The sequence below is a fragment of the Panthera pardus genome, unplaced genomic scaffold (genome assembly GCF_024362965.1).
Source record: "Panthera pardus isolate Hobbes unplaced genomic scaffold, ASM2436296v1 HiC_scaffold_20, whole genome shotgun sequence".
NCBI classification, from domain to species: Eukaryota; Metazoa; Chordata; class Mammalia; order Carnivora; family Felidae; genus Panthera; species Panthera pardus.
This window is the reverse complement of record NW_026526766.1, coordinates 55936819-55959852: the sequence shown is the minus strand read 5'-3', so window position 1 is coordinate 55959852 and position 23034 is coordinate 55936819. Positions and strand designations below refer to the sequence as shown.

At 46.5% G+C, this 23034-nt stretch overlaps 1 protein-coding gene across 6 annotated transcripts in view; it reads left to right on the top strand.

Moving 5' to 3' along the window:
- Positions 1 to 22651, top strand: part of FAM219A (family with sequence similarity 219 member A) — a 55122-nt gene extending 32471 nt beyond the window's left edge. For 2 of the 6 annotated variants that reach the window (XM_019424115.2, XM_019424113.2), the window contains exons 2-6: positions 15023 to 15071; positions 18114 to 18216; positions 18441 to 18521; positions 19130 to 19184; positions 19738 to 22651. In XM_019424115.2, the coding sequence (XP_019279660.1) occupies positions 15023 to 15071; positions 18114 to 18216; positions 18441 to 18521; positions 19130 to 19184; positions 19738 to 19896 (447 nt within the window). In that variant the 3' untranslated portion in view covers positions 19897 to 22651. Of the gene's footprint in view, positions 1 to 15022; positions 15123 to 18113; positions 18217 to 18440; positions 18522 to 19129; positions 19185 to 19737 lie in introns of all 6 variants that reach the window. The other 4 variants (XM_019424112.2, XM_019424109.2, XM_019424114.2 and 1 more) reach the window with 3 other exon arrangements.
- The last annotated feature ends 383 nt before the right edge of the window (positions 22652 to 23034 follow it).

Genomic DNA, 23034 nt, shown 5'->3' with positions numbered 1-23034 from the left:
AAAAGCCAATGCTCAGGTTTTCCTTGGAGTGAAAGATAGAAGAGAATAGAGGGAAGAGTAGAAGTCATAATATGAACAAGTGAAATTGGGTGTCCATATAGAATCCAAAATACTCCTGGAAATGGTTACTCTGTACTTCCTTGAAGCCCTGATGTGAGGCCTTGTAACTAACCTTCTGACTGCCATTAGCTTGTGAAGTACATGAAGAGAAAGCATTGTTCCCCTGCCAGGAAACACAGGAACTTTTGGAGTTTCTTTTCTAATTGTAACCACGACTTAACTCTGCAGAACAAACATTCCCTTCACAGCAAAACTTTTCAACTTATTGGGTTATTTTAAATGCATCAAATGGCATAAAACATTCATTCAACTCTGGCAGCATTCACAGATCCATTTTTGTAAATAGCCAAACAGGCTCTTCATCCTCAAAACATGATGTTTTCAAAGCGTAGTCAGCACCCAAGATCAAGGCTTTGGGAGAAGTCAGTCCAAATTCACTGAGCTTGCCAGTGCTAGGGCAAGCCTGGCTTTCCTGCTCACTGCCCACTCACCCACAGGTTCTGGTGTTTGGATGGAGGAGACAGAACTAGAATCTACCCCCAATTCTAATTATAGATATATTCTCTTACAGTGGAGGTATGCAGTTTACTGACTCCATTACTATACCTCAGGGATGCATCGATAATTAAGTCAAATGATTATTTTTAAGATTTTATTTTTAAGTAATCTCTACACCCAACATGGAGCTCAAACTTACCACTCCAAGATCAAGAGTTGCATGCTCTACTGACAGACAACCAGGTGCCCCTAGGTCAAATGATTCTTTAGTTTTACTTATATTTGTTTATTTTTATAGAAAAGTGTTATTGAAGGTTTAAAAATGAGAAATCATGATCACTACAGAACCATGATCACTTGGAGTATAGTTTCCAATGCTAAGCCTCTCCTGGATGTCCATGGTTGGTGGAGCAGGTGTTTCTCCTTGTAGAAAAAGGTCAATGCAGGCTTCTCTCCACTGACCTGGATTCCCAGGGTGCTCTTGTTAGGTTTGTGCAGGCCTCCTGCCTAAAGGACTAGAAGTCCAGGGTTTTTGCTGCTTTTTGCCATGGCCTGGGGAGAATGACCCAAGGATAAGTCATGGGACTGTAGTGCAGCCAGAACTCGGGCAGCTACAACCCACTCCCACTCAGTTTGCTGTTACTTTGAGGTTGCCCAGGCCCTGGTCAGCCTCTCTTGCCTTCAAACCACCCTTGCCCACAATTCCTAAGAAATAGCAGACCTGCCATGGTCTCGACCATGGCTAGATTTCTCTACTAGGGCTTCCCTTTGGGGAGTCTCAAGCTTCCCAAGGATCAGACCCATAATACTGAGAGAAAAATAGAGTTTTTGCTGAAATGTCAGCAAACCACAGAAGAACCTGTGTCTTGAATTCTCTTTCTTGACATCTTCAAACATCTGGCCCTTCTCCACTGTCTCCTACCTTTTAGTTTCAACCATGCTCCACTCCAGTCTCTCTTGTCATATAAGAGCCCCTTCAACACTCTGGTTCTGGTTCCTCCCTGTTTTACATTATCCTTCTCAAAACCTTATTCTTCCCAGACATCCATGACATCAGGCTCTCTTTGACCCTCTGCTGCTCTGACCTGGGCTGTCAGTTCTCTTCTTCCTACCCCTTCAACCCTTCAATGTTGGTGTTCCCCAAGTTCTTTTCTCTGATCATTCATATTTATAGGTGCCCCCACACACACACACACACTGAGGAAACCTGGAATCATCTTTGTCTAGGTCTTTCCCCTCAAACCCAGATCTAGTCAGCCACTAAGGCCTGGCAGTATGACCTTGATGTGTTTTTCTTCTCCAGTCCTATTATTTTCCATTAAAGTCCAAAGCCCCTGAATGTGATTTACAAAGCCCTTCATGATTTTAAGCCTTCTTCCAATTCTAGTCTCATCACCTGCCATTTCACCCCACCATTTAACATTCTAGCAAAATTGAGCTATTCTTTTAGCCTGCCATATAGTCATGTGTGTCTTCCTCCCTACTCCTTTCTTTTCTTTCCCTACCTCTTTCTCATCTGGTTCTTATCTATCTCCTACTCATTCTTCATGCCTCAGCTTTCTTTGGAGAAGTCTTCCCTAATTCCCCAGGGTGGAATAGGTCCTTCTGTTCTGTATACAGACAATACTCTATAAAAACCTCTGTTGTAGCATTTGCCTTATTATTAAAAATTATCTGCTTATTTATTTGCCTTTTGTACTGGCCTTTAAGCTCTTCATGGGTAGAGATCATATTATCTTTTTATCTGTAGCACCTAGCACAGTGCCTAGAATATAAGTGCCCCTAAAATTTAGGACCAGAACTGAATTGGTGGCTGAGACTCTTTCATCTCCGTTTTTTTAATGTTTATTTATTTTTGAGAGAGAGACAAAGTGTGAGTGGGGGAGGCAGAGAGAGAGGGAGACACAGAATCCAAAGCAGGCTCCAGGCTCCAAGCTGTCAGCACAGAGCCCGATGTGGGGCTTGAACCCACAGGCTGCAAGATCATGACCTGAGCTGAAGCCGGTCGTTTAACCAACTAAGCAACCCAGGCACCACTCATCTCTCTCTCTCTCTTTTTTTTTTTAATTGTCCTCTGCTTTTCTCTCCTGGGCTCAGGACTCTCAGTCTGTAGTGCTTTTTCTTGCCTCCTGCTTTCTGCTAGTCTGTCTCTGTCTATCTCTGTCTCTCTTTGTCTTGAGCTATTGAGTGCTTCAGTGACTCCAATATTTCCTTCCTATGGAGAACTTTTTGAACAGGAGGTTACTAATCAGAAAGTATCCATGCCATTTTCTAAAGAGGGGCTTCAAGTGTGTGCAGAGCACTGGAGACGTGATGAGACTACTAGCAGCCTTCCAAGTGCCTACTTTATAAGACAACAGTCCCACAGCTGTGTAAGTTCTGATGTGTTATTAATCTCATGTCTTTATCTGATGTATAAGAAATGACAACTTAGATTCAAATTCTAGTGCTAACCACCCTTCAAGGTATGATTTTGAACATATTACTTGATATAAGCTGGTTCTTCAGTTTGAAAATGGGAATGGTATTTACCTTACTCAGTCTTTTAGGATGATTAAATGAGATAATATATTACAAAACACCAAGCACCATTTTTGTACATATAACAAAGTAACAGGTATTCAAACAATATTAACTAAATGATCTGCTGAATTCCAGATGAACCACACCTGGTCTGCATTGTTCTGAACAATTCTCTGCCTTCGTGCAGCCAGAGCTCTTAGCAGACAGAGCAGCCTCCCCAACTTGAGCTTTGGATCATCTCTCCTCCTCCTCCCCCACCAAACCATTGTCCTGTCTTGGCACTAAGAGTATAAAACCAAATTAAGGTGGGTACAGAGGGCTCTTTTAGAGGCTGTCTGGGGATGGTGTGGATGTAGAAAGACTGGCCTAGAACCTTGCTATTCAAAGTGTGGCCGCTGTACTAAGAGCATTGGTATCACTTGAGAGCTTGTGTGAAAATGCAGAAACTTAGGTTTCATTCCAGACCTACTAAATTGGAATCTGCATTTAAACAATATCCCTAGGTTATTTGTATGCACATTAATGTTTAATGTAGGAAAGAAGCACTTTCCTACAGGCACATACATAAGCTAGCAGGTGTAGAGGGATGTAGGCTATGCATGTATGTCAGAACTGTCTAGAAGACATTAAGGCTGCACAGGTGGGGAGGAGCTATGAGGGAGTATAGTCAGAGCAAAGGAGGTGTTCCTCAGAGGTGTGGGCTACAGAACTGTATGGGTGCTCTTTGGATAGGTATTGGTTTTTTGTTGTTTCAGGGCCCCTTCCTGTTGATACCTCAGGAATGAGATTGTACCTTTGAGTTAGCTGGTTAATGTCACTGCACCAGCCAGAGAATGACAGGTGAGTAGAGAAAGGATCTCTACTACCCTGAGCCTGGGAAGACCCTCCAGCAGGGACCCCAGGACAGATGAATATTGTTTACCAGATGGATATTGTTTCCCTAGAGAGATACATAATCAGCAACTGGCTGGCTTCACTGCTGAAAAATTGCCTTGAGTTTGTGCTAGGTTAGAATCTCCCTTCCCGCTACTGTTCTACCACCAACTGCACACACTTCTCTCTCTCTCTCTCTGTCTCTGTCTGTCTCTCTCTCTCTCTCTCTCTCTCTCTCTCTCTCACACACACACACACACACACACACACACACTTAAAAAAACTGACTTGGGGCACCTGGGTGGCTCAGTTGGTTAAGCTTTCAACTCTTGATTTCAGCTCAGGTCATGATCTCACAGTTTGTGGGATTGAGCCCCGCATTGGGCTCTACACCAACAGTGCAGAGCCCACTTGGGATTCTGTCTCTGCCCCACCCTGCCCCTCAAAATAAGTAAATAAATTTTTTAAAAAACTGAATTAACAGAAACTCAGGGGATTATGAGTCTTTGTAGAGTTAACCCTCTCCTTCCCCTCTCTGACCTCCTTCACTGCTGGGCTGGGCCCTGAGCCTCCAGGAACCTGTAGCATTGACCTCTCTGCTGCACAAAGCACACCTGGTGGGAGTGACTGCAGGCTCTAGGCTTGTTTAGAGTCAGTAGGGTTTGTTTTACCAGAGCCACCATCTCTCCCTCTTAAGTACTCTTAGGACCCTGGATCCCTTTTTGCTTTCCCAATAGAAACACTTCCCAACCATCCACCTAGAGTCTCTTGACCTTTCTTTGTGGGAGAGTTGTTTGTGCATCTCAATGGTAAGGAAAAAGCCCTGTTATACCCACCCCCCACACAAAAATAGAGTAGGCTGAATGCCTGATAGCAACAGCAACTAAAAGTAGTTAGAATAGAGTCCTGGCCCTACACTCAACTGTCATTGCTCTTGCCAGCCACTTAATAGGTGAGCCTGTAGTTTCTCCAGGTTCCTGCCCAGGCCCAACCCTCTACATCAGGGAGGATAACAAACCTTTACCACCATCACTTTCTCCTCTGTGCTTCTACCACCCTTTATGCATTCCTCTCTCTCATGCTCCTCTGTCTGCCTTAAATGGGCTAATATGTGTTTCTGTCTTCTTTTTACCATTAGACTAAAGTCTTTTTGCAAGAATCAGTATCTTTCCCTCCCCAAAGTACATTGTTCCCTGCCTGCCCCATGTTGATATTCAGTGACTATCAAGTTTTTTAAACAAGTGGTGAACTTACTGATGTTTAATTATTAGGAGGGCAAAAGGAAAGAATAGGAGACTGCTCTGTCCACAGAGCTAAGCTTTAGAACTGCAAGTTGTCTTTATGAGCAAAAAGTGGTGCTTGCCAGTTATAATGAAGGTTAGAGAGAACAGATTGAAAAGATGAGAAAGGATGGGGGTAGGAAACGCCACAGAAGGGAGAAGCTGTTTGATACCAGCCCTAAGTCCATTGTTCACTTGTTCACTGCAGACAGGTAGCTCTTTACTCTTCCAAGGCCAGAGGAAAAGAATCAGAAATGGCAGTTGTGTGAGGACATCCCATAGATTGCCAGACTATTTATTTTCTTGGGAAAACAAGGATTCCAAAAGATTCATGAACCAGGGCAGGGCAGGCTCGGTCCCTTGAATAACTGAAGCTTACCAAATACCTTCCAGTGAGATTTGGGACCAAGATCCATGTGAAGATCCACAAGTCAGGCTGGCCTAGACCAAATGTTAATATCTGTTGAGATTTCTCCTGCTTCAGCTTCCTACCATGTATAAGGGTGAGGGACTAGTCTCAAAGACTCTCCAACCAAATGCCCTCTATTTGTAGGCAGCATCTACAGCATAGGGCAGCATCTTTCTTCGATGTTCTGAGCCTCCTTTCTTACCTTGGGGAACTATAATCCACATCCTGGAAGGAAATTGAAAGATCCTCCAGACATGCTCCCTAAAGCTTTGTTAGCCCTGAATATCTGATGTACTTTTCCCCCCTCCTCTGGGTCCTGCCTAAGCAGAAGGCCTCCAGAAACTCAACTCAGAATCCCTTGGCCCTTATGACTCCTTTGATTTTGGAATCACTTCCTTGCCCCTCTCCTATGAAAGGCCTCATCTCCAAAGTCTGTGTTGGCTGAAACTGAAGAAGAAAGGAAGAAAGAAAGAAAGAAAGAAAGAAAGAAAGAAAGAAAGAAAGAAAGAAAGAAAGAAAGAAAGGAGGGAGGAAGGGAGAAAGAAAGGGAGAGAGAAAGGAGAAGGAAGGAAGGAAAGAAGGAAGGGAAGGTGGATGGAGGGAGGGAGGGAGGAAAAGGACCTCCTTATATCCACTGCCCACCCTCACACATTTTCTCCTTCTGCCTTAGGCCCTACCAGTCAATCTTTTATTTTCTTCAACCTTTTTCATAACATAAAATTAGCCATTTTAACCATTGTTGATCTATTTTTAAAGAACTTTACACCTTCACCCCTTTTTCCATTAAGTGAGATAGTCTTTCCCTAAAGATGTTGAAATGGGAGCTGGTGGGGCGCCTGGGTGGCGCAGTCGGTTAAGCGTCCGACTTCAGCCAGGTCACGATCTCGCGGTCAGTGAGTTCGAGCCCCGCGTCAGGCTCTGGGCTGATGGCTCAGAGCCTGGAGCCTGTTTCTGATTCTGTGTCTCCCTCTCTCTCTGACCCTCCCCCGTTCATGCTCTGTCTCTCTCTGTCCCAAAAATAAATAAAAAACGTTGAAAAAAAAAATTTAAAAAAAAGAAATGGGAGCTGGAGGAGGTGTGGCAGGATAGCAAGCTCAGAAAACCCTCTAGGTCGCAAGACTGTATAGGCCAAGACATGTATCTCTAGCTGATCCAAAATAGGGCATCTGAACATCTGGCTCATGGGATAAGCTTAAGGATAGGAATGAAAGTCAGGAGCTAGGTGAGGCGAGGCCTCCCAGAGGAACCAAGATTTTTCAATTTCTGGCTCTGGTTTCTACCTCCTGGGTCATGAGGCTTGTCCCCTAGGCCTTTATGCACAGGCTTCCCTCAAGCCACAGCTGCTGTAGTGGGTGTCCCTGAGTTGAGGTATTTGTCCTTTCTCCCAAACAAAGGCTTTTTAGTCATAGGGTTTCCAGGGGAGTAAGAGTGGGGAGGAATAGCAGAACATCAATCGAGGACAAGAAATCCTAACCATGAAGGAGGCAGAACAGGATTCTAAATCTTTTTTTTTTTTTTTAATTCACTGACCTCTTGTCTCCCCATTTAAAAAAGAATCTAGTTCTTTACCATCCCAGTACTAGTTTCAGATCTTTCACCATCTTTTTTTCCCCCCCTGAGTAGTTTCTGAGCTATTTTTGAAAACTAAATAATGGGTAAGGGAGTAGGAGCTGCCATTCTCAGTGGGTTAACTCCAGAGCCATTTTGGTTAATTTTCTTAACCCAAGTCTGAAAGCAAGGGATACTCATTCTGTGAAGTTTGCCTCCTGGCTCTGCAATTAGTCACGGTTCCTACAGCTGATGTACTGGCACAGGCCAAGGACGAGCTGAAGCATGGTGGCCAGCCATCAGGCAGTACTGTGCCCATTTAGAGTTTTTCCCAAGCTTCAGTGTAACAAAGTCTTATCACCTCTTATTCTTAATTGGTGGCCTCAAGTCAGGCATATTTTGTCTGGCAGATGGTTCCATTCCAGAGGGAATTCTATTCTTTGAAAGAAGTTTCCCCAGAGGCAACCAGGTAAGTAAGAACTGAGGCACAGTTCTCTTATAAGATGATGGATAGATGTGATGACCTGAAATTTCCTGGCACACAGTGAAAAATAAAATATTAAAAACCAGCTATAGCCCTTTGTCATGACTAGAGGCATTGTAAATTGGAACAGTCCTTTGGGAAAGCAGTTTGATGCTATGTATCAAGAATCTTAAAATTACTCCTGCTTTTTGACTTTGTAATTCTACTTTATTTAAGAAATTACCCTAGGGGTGCCTGGGTGGCGCAGTCAGTTGAGCGGCCGACTTCAGCTCAGGTCATGATCTCGTCGTCCGTGAGTTCGAGCCCTGCGTTGGGCTCTGTGCTGACAGCTCAGAGCCTGGAGCCTGTTTCAGATTCTGTGTCTCCCTCTCTCTGACCCTCCCCTGTTCATGCTCTGTCTCTCCCTGTCTCAAAAATAAATAAAACATTAAAAAAAAAAAGAAATTACCCTAAATGTAAATATATATGGATTTCAGCATTAGTATTATTTAGAATAGTGAAAAATTGCAAACAATCTGAATGTCCAAAATAAGTGAATGGTTAAAAAGTTATTATACATCCCCTTTATGAAGGCCATTACATTGGTGATTTCAAAAACTATGTAAAAATATGGATAGTTGATTATATTCCAATACTAATTTTCAAAAATACAGAATATAAGATACAGTTATTTTTCTGTATGTTGTTCTATGCAGGTGTTATAATGACAGAATTCAACTCAAACTAGTTTAAGCTAAAAAGAAAAGTAGACTAGGGGTGCTTGGGTGCCTCAGTCAGTTGAGCATCCAACTTCAGCTCAGGTCACGATCTCATAGTTGTGAGTTCAAACCTCACATCGGGCTCTGTGCTGACAGTTTGGAGCCTGGAACCTGCTTTGGATTCTGTGTCTCCCTCTCTCTCTCTGCCCCTCCCCCGCTCATGCGTGCTGTCTCTCGCTCTCTCTTTTTCCCCCAAGTGAGTGGGGGAGAGGCAAAGAGAGAGAGGGAGACACAGAATCTGAAACAGGCTCCAGGCTCTGAACTGTCAGCACAGAGCCGGATGCGGGCTCAAACTCAGGAGCAGAGAGATCATGACCTGAGCCGAAGCCAGACGCTCAACTGACTGAGCCACTCAGGTGCCCCCCAAAATTTTTAAAAAAGGAAACTAGGGGTGCCTAGGTGACTTGGTCGGTTGAGCATCCAACTTCGGCTCAGGTCATTATCTCGCGGTCTGTGAGTTCGAGCCCCACATTGGGCTCTGTGCTGACAGCTCAGAGCCTGGAGCCTGCTTTGGATTCTGTGTCTCCCTCTTTCTCTGCCCCTCCCCCGCTCATGCTCTGTCTCTCTCTCTGTCAAAAATAAATAAACATTAAAAAAATTCTTTTAAATGAAACTAGACTATAAGGACACTAGGATTTCTCATAGTATTCAAGGGTAGATGTGCCCTACAAACCTTAGAAGGGCAGAGGAAGTTCTACAACCAGAGCCTCTGAAGGACTTTCTCTATCTCTTGTGTTTGCTTCTTTCTGAACATCAGCTTTATTCTTATCTCCCTGCCCAGTGGCTTTCTCTACTACCTAATCTACAGTCTTGAGCTTTACCTCTCCTCTTGGTCCCACTTCCTATTCTGGGGGAGACCCTGATTGGCTCCACCTGGTCCAAGCAAGGGTGGGACCTGGAACCCACCCCTGTGGACTATGAGGAGAAACACCAGCTTCCAGAGAGGGAAACCCCAGAGTGTTGCTACTGTGGTATGCACACAAGACTTAAATATACTAGGACATTTACAGAGGTTGTCTCAAGGTAGTGAAACTAAAAATTATTTTTGAGAAAGTTAGCACATATTACTTTATAATAGAAAAATCTATTAAGCTTGCCATGGCTAGGCTATGATTGTTATTAGGCCTGGGGTGAGCAGAACTCTTCCCCATTTTGGTTCTCTCGATGAGAGTCACCACAAAATACTACAGCTTGGTGGTACTTGTTTTTGGTAATGAATTCTATCAAGTTGTTTAAGGAAACAGATAAGTCTCAGTTAATCACAGGACCAATTTAAGCTCTCAAACTCTAGCTGTAGCATAAAAATCCTTCCTTCTTTTTGGTTAACTTCACCTTGACCCATTGAATGTATTTCAGTTTTCATTTTCCCAAGAATTAATGCTTGGGGGTGAGGACAGAGGTTACCTTTCTTGTGGGAAAGCTAAAATTGAATTGTGTCTCTACCTCGACTCACTCATGCAGTCTGCAAGACAAAGGCAAAATTGTTCAGCACCACGGAGAGCGTTTTTCATCCTGGCAACTAGATCAAGGGCAGGTGAAAAGATGCTAGAAGCCCAGCCAGTCTGATCTCCCTACACTTCCGGCTAGTCATCAAGTACCCCCTTTCCCCCCAACCTCTTACTATTCAAACCCTTCCTTTACCTATCTAGGCTTTTAGGAATGAACTCCCTTAACTTTCTACCCGCCTTTCTGCCTCCATGTTATTTGCATCCCTCACTCATATTCACCCATCTTCCATTTCAGTAAGTAGCCTTCCTCCTCTGGTCCAAGGCTCTGTTTCCATCTCCTCCTCAAAGACCATGACCTACCAAACATCTCCTTTTCTACCTAGCTTCCTTCCCCTCCATCTAGGACATTGGTCAGGTGTCCCACAGTTTCAAAGAAATTCTTCAACTCCAGAGTTCCCTCTGACTGTCATTTATTCTCATTCCTTCTCTTCTCCATCTAGCTCCTTGAAAAAATATTCATGTTCACTCTTTCTGCTTTCTCTTTTCCTATTCCTTCCTAAATCCTCTATAATCTGGATTCTGTTCCTACTCTTCAACTAAAACTGTTTTGAGGCCACCTATGACTTCCTTATTTCCAAACATTGTCTGTATCTTCTGGGACTCAACTGGTTTTTTGACACTGTTGATAATTATTGGGAGCTCCCTAAGGATGGGGCCCTTTTCCATTTATATTTATGAACCACAGGCCTGCCATTGATAAATAACTGAAGAAAATGTTGCATGTTAGAGTAAGGAGAGAGAGAAAGCAGAATGCTCCCTGGTCAGGCCCCTCCTCATCCTCTGGAGGGAGTACTTTTTCCATAAATACCTCCCCACATAATCTAGGACCCAACTTGTGTGATGCTAGGGTTGCATCTGTGAGCCAGTCACCCCTAGAACATGCTGTCCATGATTGTGTGGGCCTTATGGAACCTGTACTAATAACTTTATAACTAGCACAGATGTATTACTCAATATGTACTATACTGAAGTGCTTACATATATTAACTCATTTTAACCTCACAAGAACATTTGACATAGGTATTAAAATTAGTCCCATTTATAAATAAGGAAACGGACACCCAGATCACATAGCCAGTAAATGGAGGAGTCAAGATTTATTAAAAAAAAAAAATGAGTTGATGAGTTGAATTTGTTGAAGGTGATAAGTACCCAGGATCTCACTGTTATTTTCTCTACTTTTGTGTAAGTTTAATAATTTCCATAATAAAACATTTTAAAGGACCAGATTGGATTAAATCAATGGATTTTTGAAGATTTTATTTTTTTAATTTAACTTTTTATTGTTTTTTTTTTTTTTTAAACGTTTATTTATTTTTGAGACAGAGAGAGACAGAGCATGAACTGGAGGGCCAGAGAGACAGGGAGACACAGAATCTGAAACAGGCTCCAGGCTCCGAGCTGTCAGCACAGAGCCCGACGCGGGGCTCGAACCCACGGACCGTGAGATCATGACCTGAGTCGAAGTCAGACGCTTAACCGACTGAGCCACCCAGGCGCCCCAACTTTTTATTGTTTTTAATTTACATCCAAATTAGTCAACATATAGTGAATGAAGATTTTATTTTTAAGTAATCTCTATACCCATTGTGGGGTTTGAACTCACAACCCCGAGATTAAGAGTCGCATGCTCTAGGGGCATCTGGTTGACTCAGTTGGTTAAGCGTCTGACTTTGGCTCAGGTCATGATCTCATGGTTCGTGGGTTCGAGCCCTGCATAGGACTCTGTGCTGACAGCTTGGAGCCTGGAGCCTGCTTTGGATTCTGTGTCTCCCTCTCTCTCTGCCCCTCCCCCACTCGTGCTCTGTTTCTCTCTCTCTCTCTCTCTCTCTCTCAAGATAAATAAACATTTAAAAAATTAAAAAAAAATACAGTTGCATGCTCTGCTGACTGACCCTGTCAGGCACCTCAAATTAATGGATTTTGGGGCGCCTGGGTGGCTCAGTCGGTTAAGCCTCCGACTTCAGCTCAGGTCACGATCTCACGGTCCATGGGTTTGAGCCCCGCGTCGGGCTCTGGGCTGATGGCTCAGAGCCTGGAGCCTGCTTCCGATTCTGTGTCTCTCTCTCTCTCTGACCCTCCCCCGTTCATGCTCTGTCTCTCTCTGTCTCAAAAATAAATAAACGTTAAAAAAAAATTAATGGATTTTAATTTTTTTTTAAGCAGGAGAACTGTTTCTCCAACCAAAATTTTACAGAAAGGCTAGTATATAAATGAAATAAAAGAGTATCTCCATTCTCCATACTCTTGCTTCGTTCTTGGACTCAGCCCCACCCACGGCACAGGGTTCAGGGAACACAGTTTAATGAAAATCACTGGACCAGGCTAACTCTAAGGATTCTCCTAGCACTTTTGCCTTCCTCTAATTATACTGGCTTTGCACTGGCCATTAGCCTATATATCCTGTCCCAGAAACAGTGAGACTGGGCTATTAATCATTTCTGCAGTCTGTGGAGAATTTGTTTGAAGGGTTGCAGAAACATGGGTTGCTGTTAGAGATGCATTTCAATGTCTGTCTCTGCTGAGTGTTTAATAATTTTGCTAATCCTCACTCTAGTTCCTGGATCTAGCTAACTCCTGTCAGATGTCCTTGGGGGGCATTTTAAATTCTCCCTGATTTCTTGGAGCCAGACATTTCCTTCTGCCTGGATTTTCTCTGATACTTAACATTCATGAATATTTCACATTTAACCTGATTACATTTCCATGTGATGGTCATGGTGCATTGACTGTATTTCTCAGGGAAGACATACAGGAAGCCCACAGTAAAGGCTTGAATTTTCAGGCACAGTGCCAGATATCTTTGTTCTTGCCACTAAGATGGCCTATCGTGGCCAGTGACAGGTGAGATGCTGTATGGTGGACTTTGCACAGGACTTCTCAAGCTTAGGGTTCTGCACCCTGGCTTATAACCCAAAGGAACTGGTGGTTTCTCTCAGGGATCAAAAGCCACCAAGACCTGCCCAGTGGTGGCAAGGACCAAATGTGGCTCTCTGTGACCAGAATTGCTCAACAGCTTCCCAGGCCCCACTAAAACTCTATCCTCTGCATAGTCTCCTTCCAATGTTACCATTTCCATCTAGTACCTCCAGCCCAAGAGAAGCAACTCTGATGAACTCATCTGGACTGAAGAGGGAGAGGTGTCTGAGGGGTTCATGTGTTTAAAGTCAGCCCCAGGGAAAGGACAGTGGACTTATATGGATTGATGGGAGCGTTACAGAGAAGATGCATGATTGGGAAGTCCATAGATTTAGAATGTTAATGCAAACTGTAGAAGACATCAGGGCTCCCCAAGGAGAGAGTGGTGGGCTGAGGGCAGGACTCTGTGGAAGAGACAAAGGGCTGTGGGACAAGATGAAAATGATGGTTAAGGAGGCAACATGAGTGAAGGAGAACAGTGTCCTCAAAGCCAGAAGAGGAAACCATATCCAAATGGATGGGATATGTGTATCATGTGAGAAGTGCTACAGAAAAAGTAATGTGACTAAGGAAATTGGAAAGGTGCCAATGCTTCCCTGGTAGGGTCCCTCAGGCATGTTTATTGGCTTTACCCTTTAAGAAGCCATCAGTCTGCTTTGAGAGTGAGTCCTACCTATGGCCTAAGGGGAAAGCCAGAACCCAGCTGTCAAGTCTTCATGCCCCCTGCAGGTAGCACCTCAGAGCTGTTTTGGCTGCAGAGAGGTATGTCAGGACCACTAGAGGCCTGCTTCTCCAAGTTTTCAGGGGACAAGGGGACAAGTGCTATCCCTAAGGAGTCTCTCAAGAAGGAACTGAGACAAGGAAGCAGAGAATAAAGGATTGGAGAGGACTACAGCATGAGAAGTTGCCTGAGATGGAGGCACTGCATCACCCCACTTTTTCTGAGCCCTGTCCCCTACAATACCAGCTAAGGGGTGGGGGTCCGAGTAGAGGAAAGAGGCCCAGGTTCTGCCCTCAGGAGCTCACAAACCACTGTGGTGACAACAGCCCATCCAGGGTCTCTCTGGATGGCCTGAAGGAACACAGGCAAGGCCAAGATTTCCCTCCCAAACATTCTAGACTTTTTCTTTTCCCCTTGATGACAAGCATGTTTTCATCCCCCCATCTCATTCTAAATGCAACAGAAGCTACCATAATGGTTATATGTCCTTCCCTTGCTGGGTCACTCAGATCCCTGAACCTGACACTGTAGGACCAGTCCTGGGGCATTCTACCTGTCTGTCTGCTGTCTGCATCTCCAGAAGCAGAACAGGCACAGCCTTGGGTACACTGTGCAATTTTCAGACCTTGGGCATACCATTCTTTAGTCCTAGGCAGTTTCTCAGGGAGAATGTGAATGACTCCAGCCCCTTCCAACGGACTAAAGCAGGGTAAGCCAGGGCCCTGGACCTTGTAGTAGAGGTTTGGCATGTTTTAGAGGAAACAGTGAGGCTGGATTACTGAGCAGCATAAGACTAACTGGTCACCAGCTAATTTGCTTGTTATTCATCTTCTAACCTACCATACCCGGCCAACATTTCAGGTTCTCCAGGAGATACTGTTTAGGACTTATCTGTGAAATGGAGAAGTCCTCATGAGAATTCTTTTTGTCCAGTGGCTGCAGCCTTAAAGTCTGGCCTGGCTTGCCTAGTCCGTTCTCTGGATCCTGTGAAGGGACCCATACAATGCTAGAAAAAGAAAGTCTATCTTAGGGAGCATCTACTCTGACCTTTATCCAGACTTAAACTCATAGCAACTTGAAAATACCTTACCAAACAACTGCATAAGAAGAGCTCTGAAGAACAGGGCAATTAGTATGGGAGGTTGAACAAAGAGATCCTGTGGGTTAAAGGAATCACAGTAGGCTTTCTAAGAGGAGGCTGGATCACACAGGACTTAGAAGAAAGACACCCAGGTGAGTGTAAGTGGGGCTGAGATTCATGGCTCTTTACCCAGTTCAGGGTCTTCCTTCCAGGGTGTATGGGTCTGCCCTTCCCTCCTCAAATCGCCTGCCTACTTCCAGGAGTTAATGCCCCCAAAGTATGGGTGGGAGGACCAGCTTCAGGGCTGAGAGCAGCCCCTTTTCACTTCCTAACAATTCTGTCTCTGCTTTCTCCTCACAGGACCCAGCCGCCGCCTCCATCTCAGACGGGGACTGTGACGCCCGGGAGGGTGAGTCAGTAGCCATGAATTACAAACCATCCCCGCTCCAAGTGAAGCTGGGTGAGTGTGTCTGGGGGGTGAGGGAGCTGTGGGGAGTGGACAAGGTGCTCTGGGCTGGGTCTGCAATGAGGTGACACAAATAAACCAACTCAGACTAGATGATTCCAAGACTCAAGCCACCAAGTCATTGGCACTACCAGACACCTTATCTCCTGCAAGGCAAAGAAGGAAGTCATAGTCCTCTGCAGTGCCTGAAGCTCTAGGAGGCATCTCTGAGGCCAAGAAGACTCCAGGTGTTCCGGGGATAGCTCCCATGGAACCCCAGATAGAGGATTAGAAGTTCCACCAAACACTACACAAGGCTGGGAAGAAGCTGCCTTAGAAGCAGGGTGTCAGTTACTACGTTTAAGGGGTAGAAAGGAATAAGGATCCCAAAATCTAGAAACTGAGATCCTCTCCCCATTTCTTCCTCACCCATCCAGAGATCTCAAGGTCTAGCTGGCTCCTGTTTGGAGGGGGGTTTCCCTTGGTTTTTCAGTAAGCCCAAATATCTCTGTACCCCCTTACCCTTGGGGGTTTATTTCATGTCCACTCTGAAATCAGTCTCTGTTGCAGCCTGCTTCTTTGAAGTCACTTGGCTCCCAAGCACTGCCCCTACCTCCTGCAGCTGCTGTTCTCACTTCACCCTACACCTAACACTGCCTTTCTCCCTTCAGGGACCAAAATTTTGTTCACCAAAGGCTACTGCTATAAGACTTACTAAAGTTTGGTTTCATGAAGAGAAATTACAACACAGTGCATCCAGGAAGGAGTTTATAATTAAATACAACATATCAGTATCCTTCAAAACTTCTCTGCCATCCCTGCCATCCTTTTGGCCATTTTCTCCTCAGACTCCAGCTGCCCGCCAAATGCTGGACCTTTCCTCGGTCCTGGGAGCCTTTCCCCATTCATTGTAAAACTTCTCCCTCTGTAGCTGCCAGAACTCCTTTTCACAGAATACTATTCTTTTATTCAGCTTTTGGGTTTTTGTTGTTGTGGTGGTGGTGGTGGTGGTGGTGGTGGTGGTGGTGTGTGTGTGTGTGTTTGGTGTATTTTTGTTTTTGCTTTTGTTTTGTTTTTGTTTTTTACCTTGCTTCTCTCATTCCAGACTATATCCAGGGATCTCCTCATGCTGTTTTTCTAAACAAGAGAACAGTTCTCTCAGTGGAATTTGTTCATCTTCCCAAGACACCAGACTCAAACTGCAACCAGTTTTATTTGTTCATTACTGTTTAACAAGTATTTTAACTTCTCCTTTTACTCTCCCTCACCACATTCTCCTTCCCAGAGACAATCATTCTAAGCCTTTTTAGTTTTTCTTGTTTTATTTTCTATTTTAACACAAGTGGTATCATACTGTACACATTTTTCCAAAACATTTTTTGTTTCTGTTTTTCACTTAATGCCTTGGAGCCCCTGCCAATGTCAGTATATAGAGATTAAGTTCACACTTTTTTTTAAGTTTATTTTTTTATTTTGAGAGAGAAAGCACGCACACATGCACACTCATGAGCAGCAGAGGGGCAGAGAGAGGGAAAGAGAATCCCAAGCAGGCTCCACACCCAGCACAGAGCCTGATGCAGGGTTCTATCCCACCACCATGAGATCACGACCTGAGCCAATATCAAGAGTCAGATGCTTAACTGACTGACCTACCCAGGTGCCCCTAACTTCACACTTTTAAATGGTTGCACAGTAGTCCATAGTTTGGTTTTTCCAGTTTATTGTTTGCATTTTTTCACTATTTCAAACATGCTTTTAAAATAACACTTTTTTTCCCCTCCCCATTATATTACCACCAAAGCTCCTCATGAAAATTCACGACCTCATCCCAGTTGGACTCATGATAATCACCACTGGGAACTTTAAGGCAAATTGCACCCCCTAGAGTCATGGAATGGTAATGGCAGCTGCTGCCTGCTGGAAAGAAGCTGGGAAAAAACTGGAATCAGATGAGCAGTGGCAGAGAGAGGGTCAGAGACTGAGATATGAGAGACTAAGAGACATGGAGATCAGGGGAAATTTCAGAGTCACAGTAGCTGGAAATTCCCATTCCATCCTTCTTCTCTGGAGCTAGTAGTTATTTTATGAGAGCTTTCCCCTAGTATCCCTCTCCACTCATCATCCCTTTTTCCACATCTGGGCTTAAGATGAATAGGAAAGGGTAGACAGGCCTCCTTCAGGACCCAGGCAGCTACTGGCTACTGGTAACAGTGCCACATACTAGGCAGAGGGTCACCTGGTGACCAGCTCCATGGATCTGGTAGACTCTAGAGCCTTGGAGAACTCAGAGGCTGGCACCACAGTCAGAAGTATAGCCAGAGGAGCCCCCCAGCCTCCTGCCCCTCACCCAGCTAGCCACATTCTGCCCCTCTCACTCAACAATTTCAGTTGCTCATTTGGCTTCTGCATTAATGCCAAACTCCTGTCTGGCATTCAAGGCCTTCATGCTCTGGGTTGTAACCAGAGCCCCCAACCCCTTAGCACAGGACCTAAGACATAATGGTGATAGATGGTTTTTGAATAAATGCCTGAGTAAATGTATCCTAATTTTCTAACCTGACCTCCCTCCAACTTCACTCCTCCATCCCATCTGGACCCATACTTATTCTCTTCACTTCTAAATGCATTTTTGTATATGCAATCCCTCCTTCTTAAAATGCTGTCCTCTCTCCTCTGCAAGAAGCCTTGACTTCTCCATCCTTCTCCTTCATCACTCCCTCTCCAGCCTTTCTTTGGCATCAAGCACACACTAACTGCCCCACATTGGAGTATAGCTCCTGGAAGACAGGAGTCAGCCTCTTCCTGTTGCCCCTCACTATCTGCCTCAGGTTGTGCAGGGCCAAGTACTGTCTCCACCAAGCAGCAGGGCCTGTAGTTGGGATCCCTGCCTCAGTTCCTAGAGAAGGAAGGGGTTTCACAATGGAGGCCCAGCCCAGCCAGCCCTGAGCAGTGAGGTAGGGTGGCCCTGGGAGCAGGACACAGCTTCCTTCCCATGTTCTCCTGCAGAGAAGCAGCGGGAGCTGGCCCGGAAGGGCTCTCTGAAGAATGGCAGCATGGGTAGTCCCGTCAACCAGCAACCCAAGAAGAACAATGTCATGGCCCGGACAAGGTAGAGGCCCCCCAATCCCACCTGGACCCTGCCAGTCAACATTTATGTCTGCTGGTCCTACGCTTCTCCTTCTTCCCTCCCTCCTCAGTCCCAGTTCCTCTCTGAGAGGAGAGTCTCAACAGGATCCAAGGGACAGGGGGGAGTGGTGGGTCAGGGCCTAACCCTGTTCCTCACCAGGCTACATGCTCCAGTTGCCAATCCAATCCCCTAAATTTTCTACCCAGGCTTGTCGTCCCCAATAAAGGCTACTCTTCGCTTGACCAGAGCCCAGATGAAAAGCCACTGGTCGCCCTTGACACGGACAGGTGTGTATGGGGATGTTGGGGCAGCCAGGAAAGCCACAGAAACTTGTGTGAACATACAAGTGGGCTGTACAGGACATACCTGCTATATTGTCAGAACAATTGGGTTGTTCCTCAGATAGCCAGGAGCTCTCCAAGGATGAATCCTCCAGGGAATGGAATTTTTTATCTGGAGGTGGGAAGAGCAGAGAGAGGAAAAGGGGATTGGTACAGTCTGATGCTATCCTGGGACAAGTGATCCAATAGCTGCCCCCTTGAATAGGCCCTGATTCGATGTTCCCTGCTGCTGGGAACACACCTGGCTACACTTGAACTTTGGGAAAACCCAACAAGCCATGGGAGGTTTGAGACTAGAAAAAAGGTGACAGGATGGGGGCAAAGTGTGTACAGCTCTATTTAGGAGGAGGTTAAGGGTGGCAATTTTAGAAGGGTGGGGCTAGGGAAGCTGAGCATTTGTGCGGCAAGCACAATTTTTATTTAGATCTGTTATTTGAAAGCATAGGGGAGGGGTATTAGGTATTGACTAATGGGTTAGGAGGTAGGATGCAGGGAGTTTTAATATTTAATATCAGGGAATCACTACCTCTCTGTCTTCTTTTTTCCACCACCAGCGATGATGACTTTGACATGTCCAGATATTCCTCTTCTGGCTACTCCTCTGCTGAGGTGAGGCCCCACTCCTTAGGGCCCTCCACACACCTGAGCAGGACCACCTCCATCCAGAAAAGGGGGTGCAACCAACACCAAATCACACCCTGAGGGGAGCAGTGGGCAAAGCTAGGTGGAGCCTCATGGGGGTGGGGCATAATGGGGCAGGGCCTGGGGTGGGACAGTGTCCAAAAGAACCTGGAGGCTGTTAAAACACTGGTCTCAAGTGTGGAGAGCCCAGTTTTAGGGGCAGGGCTTGAGCCTGGGGTTAGAACAGGGTTATTAAACAGAATGGAGTGTGAAATACAGGCTATGCTTTATGGGGGTCAGCCAAATAGAGACAGAAGTTGCCCCAAGAATGGGATGCCCTTTGTAGAGAGGTGGGGCGTCCAGGATGTACCTGTAAGAAGTGAGACCAGAACTTAGGCTGGGGCCTAAGGAGTGGCAAAGCCAGGCGTTTCGGTGATCTGGGATGGGACTGAGTTAGGTGCAGTTGGCCTGGGGATGCAGCCGGCTGTGGGTGGTGCCTCGGGATTGCCCTGAGCCTGACCTCCCTCCCCTTTGTCTACAGCAGATCAACCAAGATTTGAACATCCAGCTGCTGAAGGACGGCTACCGGTTAGATGAGATACCTGATGACGAGGACCTGGACCTCATCCCCCCCAAGTCCGTGAACCCCACCTGCATGTGCTGCCAGGCCACGTCCTCCACCGCCTGCCATATTCAGTAGCGGGCGGGGCATTTGCGGCCGCCTGGGGCAGGGCCCCCGAGGGTCAGGCTGGACAGGGTAGGGGCCAACCCCTCCCCAGCTCTTCTGCCTGTCCCCGGCCCTGTGCCCCCTACAGCCGCCAACCTCGTAACAGTCATTGCTTCCTCCTATGGTAGGACGTGTACCTCTGTGTGTTCATGGAGCCGGAGAAACCAAAACCGGGTCTTTCTCCATCCCGGGGGGCTGAGGAGCGGTGGGGGCTGTTTGTTCAGTTACTTGGGGGACCTTGCCCAGCACCCTGCCCCGCCTCCCCAAAGCTGTAGTGGGGTAGGGGAGAGAAAGGACTAGACATCAGGGAGGACAACACTAATGAGTGGGGGAGGGATCACGAAGCCAGGGGCTTGGCCCCACCCCAGTGAAGCCATGAGTCCCCCAGCCCAGCCTGACAAGGAAAGGGGTTGGGAGGAAGAAAGGTCCAGGGCTGTGGGAGCAGGGCCCAGCACCTCAGAGCCCCTTCCACATGCCCCCTGCCGGCCCATATAACTTTTTGTGTTTCCCCCTCATCTCCAGATGGGAAGCCTGGCAAAGCTGCCCCATCCATAGAATCACTGCCTTCTTCCTCCTTTTTGCCCCATTCACCCCATTCCTTACTCTCTGGGTCATGGAGGAGGGTAAGGTGGGCCTTAGAGATAGGCCAGAGTTTGGGGTGATATGATCTGTCCTCACCCACCCCCCAACCACTGCATCTATTTCTCTGCCGACTCCTCCCATCCCCTATGCTTCTGTTCATTGGTCTCCATCCCAGCCTGGAAGCCGGAGGTAAGGCTGGGCCCCGAATGCCCCATTCCCATCTCTCTCTAGCCCAAGATCCCAAAATGCTGCTTCCTAGTAAGAATCTTCAAGGAAGCAAGTTTAGGAGAATATAGTGGTTGCATTGCAGGTTTACGGTAGGGAGAACCTGGCAGAATGGGTGTGTGTCTGAGGCTGGCAGGGCATGTATCTGTGTCTATGTGTTGGGAGAGGTCTGTTTCTGTCACAGATGTGAGTGTCCATGGTGGGGAAGTGACTGTGTGGTCTGTTAACAGTGTAAGAGGCTGCTCAGCAGTGGACTGAGAGCCCTGGACCTGGAGTCAGAGGCTGGGGTTGTGGCCCTGGCTCTGGCACCCTTTCTGTGATCTTCAGCAAGTCACTTGTGTTCTCTGGACTTCAGTTTCCTCAACTGTAAAATGAGCAGTGTCTGAAATTATTTTTAAGATCTTTTCAAACCTAAAGGAATTTCTTCATAGGAATTTCCATGGAGGTGTGTAGGAAGGTCTCTATGTGTCTTTGAATGCACCTCATGGGCATCCTGAGTTGTATGTCTGTGTGAAAAGGAGAGGGGAAGTTCCTAAGGGACCTGTGTATGTTTGGGATCTTTTTGGGAATACATGTATGTGTGTCTGTGAACATGTATGTGTGGGAGGGTATATGTTGTGTGTGTAACTCTGTGCAGTGTCTGTGAGTCAGAATGTGTGTACTGCTGCTTCTGCTGCTGGTGCTGGTCGGGGGGAGAGGGCAGAAAAGCTGAGGATGAAAATCAAGAGCGAGGAGGTTACCAGGCCCACCCACTACTCCCCACCCCCGCCAACTGGGCAATGTAGACCTGCCCCTGTGTGAAGAAAAATGAAAGCACAGATAGCCTAAGACTGCTCAGGTTTCATGCCCACAAGCCCCATATCCCAGGACCAGGGTATACACTCCCCATCCCTCCATGCTGACAACCCACACATGTTGGTGTATCCACTCTCATATGTACCACTCACGTGCTGCAAGCATGCAAGAGGACACATGTACAGCCCACTCCCTGGATGCCATTCCTGGGAGATGGGAGCTGAAGGAGGGGGAAGGTAGTGAGAAGAAAGAATGAGGCTGCTGGCTTAGGAAGGGTAGCACCTCTCTGCGCACCACACCTATGGACTGCCAACTCCAAAGTTTTGAGGTGCAGCTCTCTACCTTCAGTTCCTCCAACCCATCCCTACCTCCTCTAGCAGCGACCCTGGTTAAGTGGTAAGAAAATGCCAAAGGGAGGCAAGAACAAGAAGGCACTTGCAGGGCCTACAGGGTTCGTACTGGCCCCCATCTGAGCCTATCTCTCCCATCCTGGTCAGCATCCCCATCCTGTCATCTGGGCCCCAGAGCCAAGCTTCCTACCACTACTACCATCACCCTGGGCTCCCTGATTCACCCTTCTAGAACATGGGTACCTCCTCTTTTCTGGACAGGGCCCCCATGAGGGCTCATATAGATTACTGCCTTTGCTGCTGACTTGCTCTGTGACTGGCCCACTGCTCAACCTCTCTGGCCCTGAGAAATCAGGGAAAAGCTCCCTACCCACAGGACATACCAGTTCCCTGGCAGGCAAGGGCTTCCAACTGAGGCAGTGTACAAGTGGTGGAGAGAAGTAGGAAGCTGGCAACCAGCACCTTCTGGGTCTAGGAGAGTGTGTGGTTCCCTCCTTCCCTATCTGGGATGTTGGAGGGGAGGAATCGAGGCCTTAGCTTGCCCCCCTGTCATCCTTCCCCCTTGTAGATACTGCCTTAACACTCCCTCCACCCTCAGCTCTGGCTGCCAACCAGCCAGGTTTCTCCGTGCTCACTAATTTATTTCTAGGAAGGTGTGTGGAAGACATGAGCCGTGTATAATATTTTTTTTAACATTTGCATTGCAGTATTGACCATCATCCTTGGTTGTGTATCGTGTAACACAAATAATGGTATTAAAAGCATCAAATAAGCCAGCCTCAGCTCCCTACCTGGGTTGTGGGCAAGGGGAAGGTGGTCTGGGAAGGAGAGAGAACTGATTCTCTGAATACACATTTCACTCTGCCTCCACTCATGGGTTCGAGGCCAGGCCTGCCACTGACATTCTACATGACCCTGGACAAGTCGCTTGATGCCTCATAACCTCCATTTCTCTTCATCAAAGTGAGAAGTTTGGCCTAGAAGATCTCCAGAGACCTTCTGAACTCTTGGGCTTGGAAGTTGGGCTTTTTTAAAGAGGCTTGAGGCCGGGCGCCTGGGTGACTCAGTCGGTTAAGCGTCTGACTTCAGCTCAGGTCATGATCTCGCCATCTGTGAGTTCGAGCCCTGCGTCAGGCTCTGTGCTGATGGTTCAGTGCCT